The 14,923-nt window shown below is 26.7% G+C and overlaps 1 protein-coding gene across 1 annotated transcript; it reads left to right on the top strand.

Moving 5' to 3' along the window:
• Positions 1 to 11,079: 11,079 nt before the first annotated feature.
• On the top strand, positions 11,080 to 13,311 carry GO595_007350 (WD repeat-containing protein 27; the record flags this gene model as incomplete). Its single annotated transcript, XM_067920804.1, has 1 exon — positions 11,080 to 13,311. One exon carries the CDS (start codon positions 11,080 to 11,082, stop codon positions 13,309 to 13,311), a length of 2,232 nt encoding a protein of 743 aa, XP_067772869.1.
• Positions 13,312 to 14,923: the final 1,612 nt, after the last annotated feature.

The following is a 14,923-nucleotide window of genomic DNA, read 5'->3' on the forward strand; positions in this document are numbered from 1 at the left end:
TCTTCTCTTGATGTTCCGTTTATATATTTTATTGATGATTTGTCCGAAATATCACAAAAGCACTGACATAACCTGCCATTAAAGTTATTAGTGCCAAATAAATTGTTTAAAAACCTATAAAAGAATTTCTTTGGTGTTTGATAAGGTTCAATTATTCCAAGAATTTGGAGAAAAGAAATATCTTTTTTGGATGGATATAACGCATACTTAATAAAAGATTCTTGAAAACAAATGTTCATATTGCCGCCAAGTTCAACTTCAAGAAGAAGAATATGATATATATAAACAGGAAAAATTTCTGCATATTTATAACATAAATCTAAAATTGATTGTTGGACATCTTGAATATTACCATCAAATTTGCCAATGGATAAAATAGGAGATAATATTGGACAAAAGGTGGTATAAATAAAGCGAATAAATAAAGGAGAAAAAAATGCTGATCTGTAATATAAAAATCTGATTGTGTTGTTTTTGACGCGACTAAGGTTATCACAAAAGGCTCTGTTACCAAAGTCAGTCCAAAAATAATGAACATAAGAAGGCCAAATGGAAAATGTGAAAATGTCAATTGGTTCAATTTGTTCAATAATACAGTTGATATTGTCAAGAGACACCACTTTCATTGAATTCTCTTTAAATAATTCTTCAATTGTAGTGTTAGGACTTTCTTTTAAATTATACAATGACTCAATTGCAACTTCCGGCAATGAAGTGTTCATAATAATAGATGTATATAGAATGTAAAGGAGTGTAAAATATTTCTTTTGCGATAAAATTTTTACTATATTTTCATCTTTGAGTTTTTTATATTGTGCTTCACAAAAAAGAAATTCAAATTCTTGCATGAACTCTTCTGAATCTATTTTATCTTTGCATGCTTGTAAGAGTTCAGATAATTTCCTTGAACTGATTTGGCATTCCATGTTTAAAACGGAGTGCCCTAAAATATTTCAAATATCGGCATTTTTTAGATAACTTTTTAATCTCAATTTAATCGGACAAAAATACTCTTTATAAAATGTATAATCTCACGAGACTACAAATATTTTATAGACAGATAATAAGAATCTCCCGCATACATTAACAAATTCACCTTGACAAGGTTATAATCAGAAAAAAATATGAAAACATATTTTATTCCTGTCATTCAATTACAAATTAAAAAACATTTGGTTTGCACTTTATTGTTATTGCATCGGTGATCCAGTCTTTTTTGATAAAAATGTGAAACATATACATGTATGCTCATGAATAAATAGATGGAGTCAACCAACGATCCCTCTTATAATTAACAAATAAACTTATTTACTAGCACACAATATTTTTGTTTTCTGTTAAAGTTTTAATAATTTTATTTACTCTCAATGAGTTCATTTTTAAAATTTCTTTTCGTTTGCTTTGCTCATCAAACAACGCGAAGCTTATTCTTTTATAATTCCGATTCTAAATATTCAATTGAAATTGTGAAATTATTAGCGGAAATGAATTTATGATAATATGTATTTCTTGATTAAATCAGTACGAAAATAATGGCAAATTATTAGTTTATGTATACTTAATCCAGTTAATAAAAAAAACCGCGGCCGTTTAGAGTAGTGCTCCCCAAAACTTGCATTCAAAATTCGATACGTCATTAACCTATCATTGTTAATTGTGAATAGAAGTGAACTTTTTGAGCGTTTTTCTTTCATAAGTCTAGATTAAGAATATTCTTTCTCTGTTAAACATTTGACATTATATGTATTGATGTTGATTTCTTTATTTCTCCGATACGAGCTGATTGAGTGATTTTTATTCGTACACTCATTCAAATTTGACTTTGTACAACTTGAACATGTAAAATGGTCTTCGGCATATAAATAAATGCAAACTTTGATAAATTATTAGTTTTGCTGGTACTGTCCTACAACATTCAAAAATTGGCACTCAATTCGTTTTCAGAAAAAATATTTTGATTCAATTTCATTTTAAATAATTTACAATCTTCGCCATGTTTTTTGAACAAAAATAAAATTTGGCAAAGATGCTGAAACAGATATTATCAAATAGCAAGTTATCGACATTGCATACATTATACATTGCATCAATTAAAATTAATTAAAAAAAAACAATTATTATTCATTAAACTATATTACGAATCAAAATATTGTGAAATATTTAATCGTCTCTGTATTACAACACAAATTTTATATTAATGTTACATTAAAATTCATTTTTGACTTAATTAATATTTTATGAATTGATCAATAATATCAATTGCTTCGCATATAAATTTTTATGAATTGTCATGTTCTACATGATTAATCATGTTATATTAGTTTAAAATTTTATAAAATTTAATCTTTACGACGATCATAGCAATTAAAATAGAAAGAAATAAATATACGATGTAATGTGGAGGTTGAATGGAAATAATTACATCAATTGCTCATTGAAATAATAATGTAAACATTGATTTGTAAACTTTTTGAATATAATTAATCATGTGAGCTTCATTTCTGAAACAAGAATAAGTTTGAATTCATCTTTAACTACACCCCATGTTCACTATGTATTATCTATATCAAATGAAAGTCGTTCAAATTATATATATGCCAAATCATATTTGAATGATTTGAGCAAATGATGGTACATAAAATGATGAAAAGAAACACATATATGTGAGAATAAGCACATATAAGTGAGAATAAACATATATAATAAAAAATTGATGAAAATAAATTAGAATTAGCACATATAAGTGAAAATGAACATAAAACAAGAAGAATCATAAAGCAGAAAATGAAATATTACAACATTCATTCCACACCATCTTTGCCGAATTTTATTCTCATTCAAAAACATGGCGAAAATCGTGTAATCATTTAAAATGTGATTGGATTATAATATTCCGTCAGATCACGAATTGAGAGCCAATTTTTGAATGCATATCACATTTAATTCAAATTTTCCATAATGATTGAATCAGGCTTTTACTTTTTGATAAGGTATTAAAATTTCCCACGGTTGTCGAATAGTACCGTTTTGATTTTATATATACCCATTTTTACCTTTTATTCGTACAAACGATACGAAAATTGAAAGTTTTTCGATCGTAAATCAAACCGTTACTTTTGTGTAGAAAATTATTCAAAAAAATATTTTCACTTCATTTTATATTTGTTATGACGTTCTTCTTGTTTTCGAAACTCGAAAACAGTTAGTTGGGGCTCGAATCCCAAATCTCAGTTTGAGATCGAGAACGTTTATGTTCGATAATTTCCAATAATTTCAAAAAATGTCGTTTTTAGGAACTCAAAGTGCGACAGTAATTAGCTACAAAAGATTCACAATTTTGCGCCAAAGCAGCGATTATCACGAAATTGTCGAATTTTATAGAAATTTTTTTCATTAAAATAATTCTATTTTTGGCTTTTTGCATATGAGAATCTGAAATTTTCATTTGTTGAGCTATATTTATCGATAAATATGATTTCTCTAATTTTTAAATTTTTTGTAGTAATTTTTTCATATTTACATCCAATTGTTGCGAAAGATTTAAATAATGATAACCTTAAATTTGCATTAATTATTAAAAATATTATAAATTTTATTTTCTCTCATTTTTTTTTATTGATTTTTTTGGCGCCAAAATCACATCCTTTAATGATATTCGACGAAGAACCAACTAACTTTTCAAGATAAGCTTAAATTAATATTTCAGAAATATCCGAAGGAAAAAATTTTCAACATGGATGAAACATGTTGGAAAATTTCGAACACCCCAGCAAAAGTATGACACAAGATTGGAGTGCCAACGGTTAAGATCCAATCAATCCAAAACGAGAAATTAACTCTGACGGCCATCGAGACAAATACAATGCAAATGGGTCAAAGTTGCCGCTTTGGATTTTTGCCAAAGGCAAAACGAATAGGTCCGAGAAGAAATATGGGAAATCAAACGAAAATTTGATTTTCACCCATACTGAACGTGGATGGGCTAATGATGATATTCTGATTTCCTATATAGAATGGATTCATAATAAAGCCAATGGTGAACCATGTGCCTTAGTTTGGGACATTTTTCCTGCTCAGTAAGCAGAAAATGTTAAGTTGAAAGCTCAAGAGCTTCAAATTGAGCTATTATTTGTTCCAGCCGGGGGAACATCAAGATATCAACCTCTTGATGTTAAGGTATTTGGGGAACTTAAATCAAGAGCTCGATAAAAATTTGAGCATTTGGCTTTTAAGAATCAAACGAGAAACATAACATATCAAGAATCAATTGAAATTCTTGTTGAATCATGGCTCAGTATTTCTCGAAAAAATATCGAGGAATCATGGGAATTAATTAAACAATGAAAAATTCAAAAAAATCACAAATGTGAAGTCATAAGTTTGATGTGTTTTTTAAAATTATGAGCAATTCATCAGAAAAATTCAACTTTTTCAGATAAAATCATCGAATTGATGCAATAAACCTTTGAAAAAATTATTTTTTTTTTTACACTATTATTTGCGAAAGAATGAATGACAATTATTGTTTACGCTTCATCTCTCAATTATCATGAATCCTAAATCAAAGAAAACATGAACCAGAATAAATTATCAATAACAATATGAAATCATTGTCTAATTAAGAGAAAAGATTTAAACAAACATAGTCAAATAAGTTTCCATGCAATTTGTCACTTTTTGGTTTTTTTAAAAATTATAATTCTATTTTCCCAGAAACCGAGTGAGTAAATAAATGCAAAAATATTAAAACCCGTACAATACCTATAACATTGTAATAAAACGATTCTGATTTCAATTTGTTATTTGTCAGAAAAAAGTCGAAATGATCAATCACTTTTTCACTTTTTTGAAGAATTTCATATTTTCACAATATCAATTGATTGTGCTCATGATGTAGTTTTTAAAAAATAATTTTCATAAAAAATATTATTGTTTGTGTGTTGAGTTATTCTTAATTTAAATTGAATAAAAAATACGTTAAAAATATGGATCTGAATTTAACATGATATTTAACACAGCAGGCATTAGTATATTCTAACTTTTGAATATTGTTCAAAATGCATGTTTCTGTGCGCATAATTTTTTTTTTTATGATTTTTCAATATTTTCAGTGACACATGACATCTAATATCATTTACAAAATATCTGTCTAATTTTTTCCAAATTTTATGCAAAAAAAACATAGATATTAACTCAGCTATAATACGACAAAAAACGAATTCAATTATTTCAGTATATTTTAATCTGATTTTTTGGATTTGTGAGAAAATATTCAATGCATTCAATTTTGAATGCATTCAATCTCCTGCCGATCATTTTATTCACAAATAATAACAAACTATGTTTGATTCAAATTATATCGTGTGTACGAATAAAAAATAAAAATATGTATTTCAATTTTTTAATTTCTTCTTCATTATATTTTGGATTTCGTTAGATTTTGTATATTCTCATTATTCAAACAATATCATTTAATTTAGAGATTAAAAATTGAAAAAAAAAATAAAATAATTCGTGTAAATATCATAAAATTATAATATCATAATTATACTAAATTTATTATGAATAGCTTTTATATAAAATTTCATATGGAAATTTTTTATTATCTTATTATTTTACATCATTTAAAAATATTTCACTGATAATTCAAGTACTTCAGGGATACTTGTTTTCTGTCACTTTTCAATAAAAACATTACGTTTTCAGCTTTGTAAACAGCTTCCGATCGCAAATACAACAAAACATGCATCAACAAAAGTTAAACCAATGAACTGACTAAAACGCGGCGCGGTTGAAACTCTCTGTATCGTTTTTGACTGATTTATTAGCAAGTTTCCCAAGTTTTCGCGCAAATGTGTTCTTTCTTTCTGGCTTTACCCATGTGTTTCTTTTGCTCATTACAAACCTCTCCAAAAAATTCAGGTTCAAAGATTTTTAGTGATCAATTATCTATTTCTCAAAAACTCAAACATTCTCCTTATTTCACTTTAGAATCCAAAGGGCATACATATTTACCTATTTCAGCCCATAACAAGGAGTGTGTATCCATTAAATTCACAAAATTTATTATGCTAAAAATGAATGAATCGAATACATTCAATATCATCACTGAAGAATATCATCATCATTCTTCTTTATTAAAGTTGCCGATGTCATATGTTAAGCATTATTTCAAATTCTTTTCTTTGACATTTAATCATTTTTCATTAAAAGCTCATTTACCAATTTCAATGAAAAATAATTTCATGAAGAAAATGTTCAAATTCAATGAAAATTCTCAAGTTCTAATGTATAACTTTTTTGTTTTGGGTTTTTTTTTATTTTATGAAATCAAATTTTTAATGAATAAATTGAAAGCAAACGAAAAGAAAAAAACTGAAAATATTTTAATTTTTGTTATGTTTTTCATGAGTACTTATCAAATATATAATGAAGATAATTTAACACTTACAATCATAAATTCAAATGAATTTAATGAAATTTCTCAATATAAAAATATAACGAAATTTATAATTATCAGTGAAAATATTTATGAAATTCCAAGTGGTTCATTTTCAGAATGGTCTTCAGTTGTTTCAGTTGATTTTGGTAACTCAGTCACAAATATTGGGGGTTCTGTGTTTTCGTCATGTTTTAATTTAGAAACGATTATAATTGGAGGAAATGTTACAACAATTGGTGATGGAGCATTTTCAATGTGTTCATCAATCAAAAACATTACAATTCCAAATTCAGTTTCAGCAATTGGAAATTATGCATTTTCATCATGTTCTAATTTAACTTTATTAACACTTGGATATGGAATAAGAAAAATTGGAGTTTCAGCATTTGGGAATTGTTATCAACTTGAATGCATTTATTATTATGGAGATTCAGAACCAGAAATTAGTGAAAATGCATTTTATAATGTTTTAACAAGTGTTATCACATATCCAACATATGTAGGGAGTAAATTTGGAAATTTAGATGTTGCCAAAGAAAACACAGAAGGAACATGCGAACCACTTCCAACGCATTCATTTAGTCAATCGAATACATTTACTGCATCATTACAAAGTGATATTTCATTTTCATTATCATTTTCATGTACATTAACAATTACATTATCAATTACACATTCATTAACTATTTATGAAACACAAACGAAAACATTTTCATTATATATAAATAATTCGACATTTTCATATATTGAAACAGAATTTATTTATTACAGTTATACAGTTGTTATTTATTCGACTTATTATAATTATTATTCCAATTTCTTTACAATGTTTTACACTTCCAATGAAAATTCACCAAATGGAATTACGACAAATGCTTTGATTGGAATTATTTGCGGATCATTTGCATTTGTTTTGGTCATTGTTGGAATTGTTATATTTTTAGTGAAAAGTAATAACAAGAAAGAAAAATCGAAATCAAAGTTACAATTTAAGGACACGACAACGTCAAGTACAAAGCAAATCGAAGAAGTAAATAGTTTAGTTGAAGATATTGTGAAAGAAGATGAAGACAATTGGCTATGAATAAAATGTGTAATAATAAACATTTTTTGATTCAATTTTTATATAAAAATTATGTGTTGTCATATTAAATAAAATGAAATCATATTAACGAAATATCATTTTTACTTTAAAATGTTTTGAATTAGTGTATTTAAATATGTAATTTTGGATTTTATGATTTTTAAATAGTATCAATAATTTTGAATACTGATTGTAAATACATTTAATGTTCAAAAGCTTTTGAATGAAATTGGATAAACTTTACTTGAATTCATCATTCTCAAAATCGAAAAATATTTTATAAATTAAAGATACAATGTAATTGATTTCGGACATAAAGAACTCCTTATATTTTGTTTATTTCATATAAAATCATTAATATTCAAACAAGAAATAGCTGAATTGCCAACGTTTTAAAAAAGTATTAATTTTATGATGATGGAAACATCTTAGATAAATGAACGGCACACCAAATTAAAGCATAAATTCCGTTCTATAACATATATTCATTGTGTTATTTAAAAGTGAAAATATAATGTTTTAAGGCTGTTTCTTTGATTGTCGTTTTGAAAAATCGATAGAAATATTTAAAAATTGGTTTGAAAAACGACAATAAAACAACAGGTTTTTAAAAGTTTAACCGTGAGATTTTAAACTTTTGAGATAGCCGATGTATAATTGGTGAAGGTCTATAGATATATTACAAGCTGAAACATGATGATCTTTCTTTTATTCAGCATTTCGATCATGATGAAACGATTTATAACCGATACAAAGCTTATTACACCTTATATCATTCAAAAAGAAATATTACAAATACAAAACCACGAAAACATGAAAAGTATGACTTACAAATGTGATGGGGATGTATCAATAAATGAAATTATGAACAAAAAATTTAAAAGATTTCATAATAATTATAAAGTTTTGATAAACAAATTATTTTTAAATTTGATACCATATAATGAATCTACAATAGTTGTACATCAGAATTTTAATAACAAACAAAAAATTCCAAGAACATATTTTTCAAACATTTTGAAAAAATACTTCGAATTTGATATATTTGTCAAAAATGGTATATTTGATAAAACATACAACAAATCTTATGAAGATGTATATCCTATAAATCGTGAATTTTCACATTTTTTTATGATGCGAAACTACAACGAAGAAGGACCAAACATTTTGAATGTTTTACTTCATTTAACCATCATTTTTTCAATGACATTTTCGGTTATTTATATCAAATTTTATCAGAAAAACACAATTTCAGTTCAGAAAATATTAACGACCAAATATGCATTGAAAGTAAAAGATAAGAAAAAAATTGAAAATATTTTAATTTTTGTTATGTTTTTCATGAGTACTTATCAAATATATAATGAAGATAATTTAACACTTACAATCATAAATTCAAATGAATTTAATGAAATTTCTCAATATAAAAATATAACGAAATTTATAATTATCAGTGAAAATATTTATGAAATTCCAAGTGGTTCATTTTCAGAATGGTCTTCAGTTGTTTCAGTTGATTTTGGTAACTCAGTCACAAATATTGGGGGTTCTGTGTTTTTCGTCATGTTTTAATTTGGATACGATTATAATTGTAGGAAATGTTACAACAATTGGTGATGGAGCATTTTCAATGTGTTCATCAATCAAAAACATTACAATTCCAAATTCAGTTTCAGCAATTGGAAATTATGCATTTTCATCATGTTCTAATTTAACTTTATTAACACTTGGATATGGAATAAGAAAAATTGGAGTTTCAGCATTTGGGAATTGTTATCAACTTGAATGCATTTATTATTATGGAGATTCAGAACCAGAAATTAGTGAAAATGCATTTTATAATGTTTTAACAAGTGTTATCACATATCCAACATATGTAGGGAGTAAATTTGGAAATTTAGATGTTGCCAAAGAAAACACAGAAGGAACATGCGAACCACTTCCAACGCATTCATTTAGTCAATCGAATACATTTATTCAATCAAATACATATGCACAGTCAGATTCAATAACATTCTCAGAATTATACTCATTTAGTCAATTGAATACATTTTCTATTTCGAATACATTTACTGCATCATTACAAAGTGATATTTCATTTTCATTATCATTTTCATATACATTAACAGTTACATTATCAATTACACATTCATTAACTATTTATGAAACAAAAACGAAAACATTTTCATTATATATAAATCATTCGACATTTTCATATATTGAAACAGAATTTATTTATTACAATTATACGATTGTTATATATTCGACTTATTATAATTATTATTCCAATTTCTTTACAATGTTTTACCCTAATGTTAATGATAATCAAAATAACGATAATAAAACGACGATTATCATCATTTCTGTTTGTGTAATCGTTATAGTAATAGTCATTATCATATTATTAATAATATTTTTGAAACATATTCGAAATAAAAAAGAAGAAATTTATGAAAATGATAAATCAGAACAAAATGAAAACGAAACGACTAATACATTTACTACAGGAATAAGTAACATAAATATTGAAGAAGATCCATTTGCTGAAGATTTTCAAGAAGAAAAATTTATTGAACGAATATAATTTTCAATATTAGATATTTGTAAATCTAATCATAATACTGTTGAACTATTATCAATTTTTATCAAACATATATATCTGAAATCAACACACAAGAAACATATTATTTATTAGAGAAAATGATAGAACAAAACTTAATTGATAAAAACATTACTAGAAATATTTATTCAGAATATTTTTCGCATTACAAATCAGAAAAAGAAAACAAATATGCATATAATGATGCATTCGAAAAATCTTTTTTTTAAAATTATGAGGAGCTCAGAAAGAATGATTGGGAACTTCTTAAACTATTAATTAAAGATGAAGCTAATCCAAATGAAAGTACAAAAATAATTCGAAATGATGAAATAGGAAAACTTCAAGAAATAGCATCACAAAAAAATTTTAATTTTAATCAAATAATTAAACCATCACTTTATGAAAGATATTCATTTATTAATAAAGAAAATGTATCATGAATTGGTTATACAACATTTTTTTCATCAGTTTTAATGTTTTAAATATTTACTTATGAATAGTTCTAATGTTGATAACGCAGGTAAACATGAAATTGCATGTGAAAATGAAGAAATAGTTCATTTATGTGAACAAAATCATTCTTCATTTGAAAAATCATATGAAACAGCAATAAAGTTTTATCAAAATGATATTTTTAAATATATTTATGAAAATAAATTAGAAAAAACACAACCAAATTCAAAAAACAATAAAATGTTAGGAAACAATGTTAATGATTTGTGTTTTTGTTTTAGCATTGGAATTATAAAATATTTTGAAGAAGAAGGAATTAATGTTAATGATTCAACAAGAAATGGAAATTTATGTCTCGTTAAATATTTTCTTAGAAATAATCTAATTCCAACGTGCTCCAATTCTTCAAAGAAATTAACCCAAGTTATAACTGTATTGACTTGTCAAGTTTTCACTTTTTGTAAACATTTAAAACAAAATACAAAAAGTAGAACGTTAATGAAAAGGTGTCTGCAAGTAAATGCAGAACATTTCTCAGTTCTTGACGATGAAGGGACCCTTGCTCTCACGAGCAATAATAATTTCCAGGTAATAGATGTTGAGTCTAACCTCAAACAAACATTTAATCTTAATAAATCTATCAAATTAATTCAAAGTTCACAAAACCTTACACTCGGGACCGATGGTGCAACTTATGTCATGGACAACAAAAGTAACCTAACATCATATTTATTTCCTATTGGCTATGAAAATTCAATACCAACTTCATTTTCATATTCAGCTTCAAAATCACATTTGTCAATTTCTGTGGATAACATAGTTTTAGTTTACGATCTTACAAGAAAACTGGATTCTTCTCTTGTTGCCTTATTACAAGGTCATGATGAAAGAGTTGTAAAATGTTCATTTTTAACATACCCAGGATATGAGCACATGCTAGTTACCTGTGGTGAAGATAGCAGATTTATAGTTTGGGACTTAAACAAAAGATGTATATGTTATGAATCACCATATGAATCTTCATTTTCAATTAAAGCAGTTTCAGTATTTTCTTCAACGCATTACTTCGCTTTAACTTTTGAAGATGGCTATGTTCGACTTTATGATCCTTCACCAATAATAAATGGGAAACCATCAGTTTCGTTTGTCAAAATGATCAACGTTTCAAAAATTGAATTGGAAGATTTCGAAGAAGAGGAAGAACAAAGCATAATAATTTCAAAAGTTAAACCAATCAAACAGCCAAAACCATCAACAGCAGGTGTACTTCCTCCCTCAATCATTTCTGCTGATTCTGCATCAGTTGGTAGCCGTGAATATCTTTTATGTGCTACTTCTAATTCGATCATTGCATTAAATATCGCCACATTTGAGAAATTTGTAGTTACAACTTTTGACGAAGAAATCACTGAGATATCTTTCCATGGGTTAGTAGTTGCATCCAAGTCATCTTTTTCCACGAAAATTACAATTCAAAGAATTTCGATTGGTTTCATACCTGAAATTGGTTTAAAACTATTTCCTGAAGATCCTCCGCCCGAAAATTCCATTTTAATGACCAGTATTCAGCTTAAAACTAAGCAAACAACGCCAATTGCAACATTACACAAGAACGTTAAAAGCAGCGGTTATGCCAAAAAACCGCCATCATCCCGCTTTACCAACAAAAAGGTTATCAAGAAACCAGTCATCAAGAAAAATGTTAATCCTCAACCATTGGTTACAAAATTTAGTCCACACATGAATATGTCAAACACATTTACTCCATTTGAAGTACCAATTTATACAGCTGCACTTTCTGCAGATGGGAAACGACTTATTTGTGCAGACAATAATGGAACAATTGTGTTTGTAAAATCAAAATCAACACCAGCATATATTGGCCATTCACAACTTGTTACATCTCTTTCATGGAATACAAAACATGGATTCCTAAGCTCGTCGCTTGATAGGACTGTTAAGATATGGGATATTGATAGGCCAGATCCACTTCTTACCATCAACAAAACTAAGAGCGAAACGCGGGGCACCCCATTCACCGATGATGTCACTTTTTCATCGTTTTTTTGGAACGATAAGTTTATCGTTCTATCGTATGGCAAAACGGTTGCATTATATGGTTATCATCTTCCTTCTTTATCAAGTAATGCAAAAGCAATTTCAGAAATGCACCAAACTGGAACTTATAAGAATGTCCATTCTACCAATATTTCTTCTGGTAAAATAGTTTCTATGTCTGCATCTAATTTACCTTCGTCACCAATTGTTTTGGTTGTTAATAGTGAAAAATTAATTAACGCAATTGATTTTTATACTGGGCAAAAGGTTCTTGACATTCAATCACAACATGAACGACCTGTTCATACAATAATTGGAAATTATGGAGGGATTTATACTCCGCGAACATCATCAACGCCAGACCTAGCAATCACAGGCGCATTTGATAACACAGTAAAGTTATGGGATTTGAGATCTGCAAGATGTGAAAGAACATTTGTCAGTGGATCAAAAACAGTCAAAGTTGGAATGTGTTTTTCGCCTGATTCTAAGTATGTTGCTGTTGGAACTGATCGCATGGGAGTCGAAATTTGGGATGTTAAGCAAGGTACAGTTATTGAGAAATTGAAAGAGAATGTAAGAGGACATACTGTAACATGGCTACAATGGAATCCTGCATCAGGGAGATTACAATGCGGACTTGAAAATGGATCAATAAAAATATTTTCATGAGAAATTGCGAAATTGACAAATTGAATGATTTGCTAATACAAACAAATCATTAATTTTGGACAGCTTAAAAACGCAACATTCTAATTAGAATGAAACTTCTTTGTTTAACTTTTTGTTTCTGTTTGCACTTTTACATATCCTATTCAAAATAAAACTCAAGCAATGAATGAATGGAAAGCTCTCCAATTTGCTGAAAAAATAATTTTTGAGTTAGATAGCGAGAAAATTACTCAATCAATACAAGCGATAATTGGAATTTATGATAAAAATTATCCCTATTCTTTTAATCTAATCATTAGTCAAATGATATATTTATCATTTGTAAAGCAAAAAGATGATTTTGATACATATTTAAATATTATTAAAGAAATTGAAACATTAGAAGAAACAAATAAAAGTTCTTCCAAAATTTTGGATGTTTTCACACAATTTCTGCTTCATAAAAATTCACAAGAATCATATTATCTTCTTGAGACTCTCGTTTTACAAAATTTAATTGATTCAAGCGTCTTAAAGAATAAGAAAGATCCTTATTTTGCTCATCATATGTCTAAAAAAGATCTTAATAATTTAGCTCGTTATCAAATCGTAAAGAAATTCTTCGAAAACATTGATGAGCTTTCAAAAGATGATTGGAAACTTCATAAACAATTAATTCAAGAAAGAGGCAACACATCAAATATTACAAAAGCTATTAGAAATGATAATATTCAAATACTTCAAGAAATATCAACACAAAATAATTTCGATCTTAATAAAATAATTGAATTATCACTTTATGAAATAAATTCTTTTGTTGTGAATAATAAAATTACATTAATTGATTATGCAGCATTTTTTGGATCTGTTAAATGTTTTAAATATTTACTTATGAATGGTGCAAATGTAAATAATACAGGTAAATATGCAATCGCAGGTGGAAATGAAGAAATTATTCATTTATGTGAACAAAATCATTCTGTTTTTAAGGATTCATATGAAATTGCAATTGAATTTCATCGAAATGATATCTTTAAATATGTTTATGAAAATAAAATTGAAGATATTCCAAAATTAGAAGAACTTGGAAAGAAATGTGTTTTATATCATAACTATGAAATATTTACATTTTTACAAGATGAAGGAATGCAAATTACTTCTGATATTATTAATGAATCAGCAAAAATTGGAAATCTTTATCTCATTAAATATTTTTTAGAAGATAATCAACCTTCGAAAGATATTTTAGTTTTTTCATGTGAATCTAGAAATATTGAAGTTGTTCAATATGTTTTAACAAAAGAAGGAATTGATGTAAATGCTAAAGATATTTATTTGTTTTATTTGATATTTATTTTAATATTTTGGGATTTCAAAATAATATTTGGAAATTATTTAAATTATTTAATACAGCACTTATGAAAGCATCTGAAAAAGGTTATACAGAAATAGTTAAATTACTTCTTGAACAAAAAGGAATTGATATTAATGCTAAAGATATTCATATGTTTTATATAGAATATATTTTAAGAATTTTGGATTTCAAAATAATATTTGGAAATTATTTAAATTATTTAATACAGCACTTATTAGAGCATCTGCAAATGGTCAGACCGAAATAGTTAAATTACTT

Source organism: Histomonas meleagridis (assembly GCF_020186115.1).
Source record: "Histomonas meleagridis strain 2922-C6/04-10x chromosome Unknown contig_51, whole genome shotgun sequence".
Classification (NCBI taxonomy): domain Eukaryota; phylum Parabasalia; order Tritrichomonadida; family Dientamoebidae; genus Histomonas; species Histomonas meleagridis.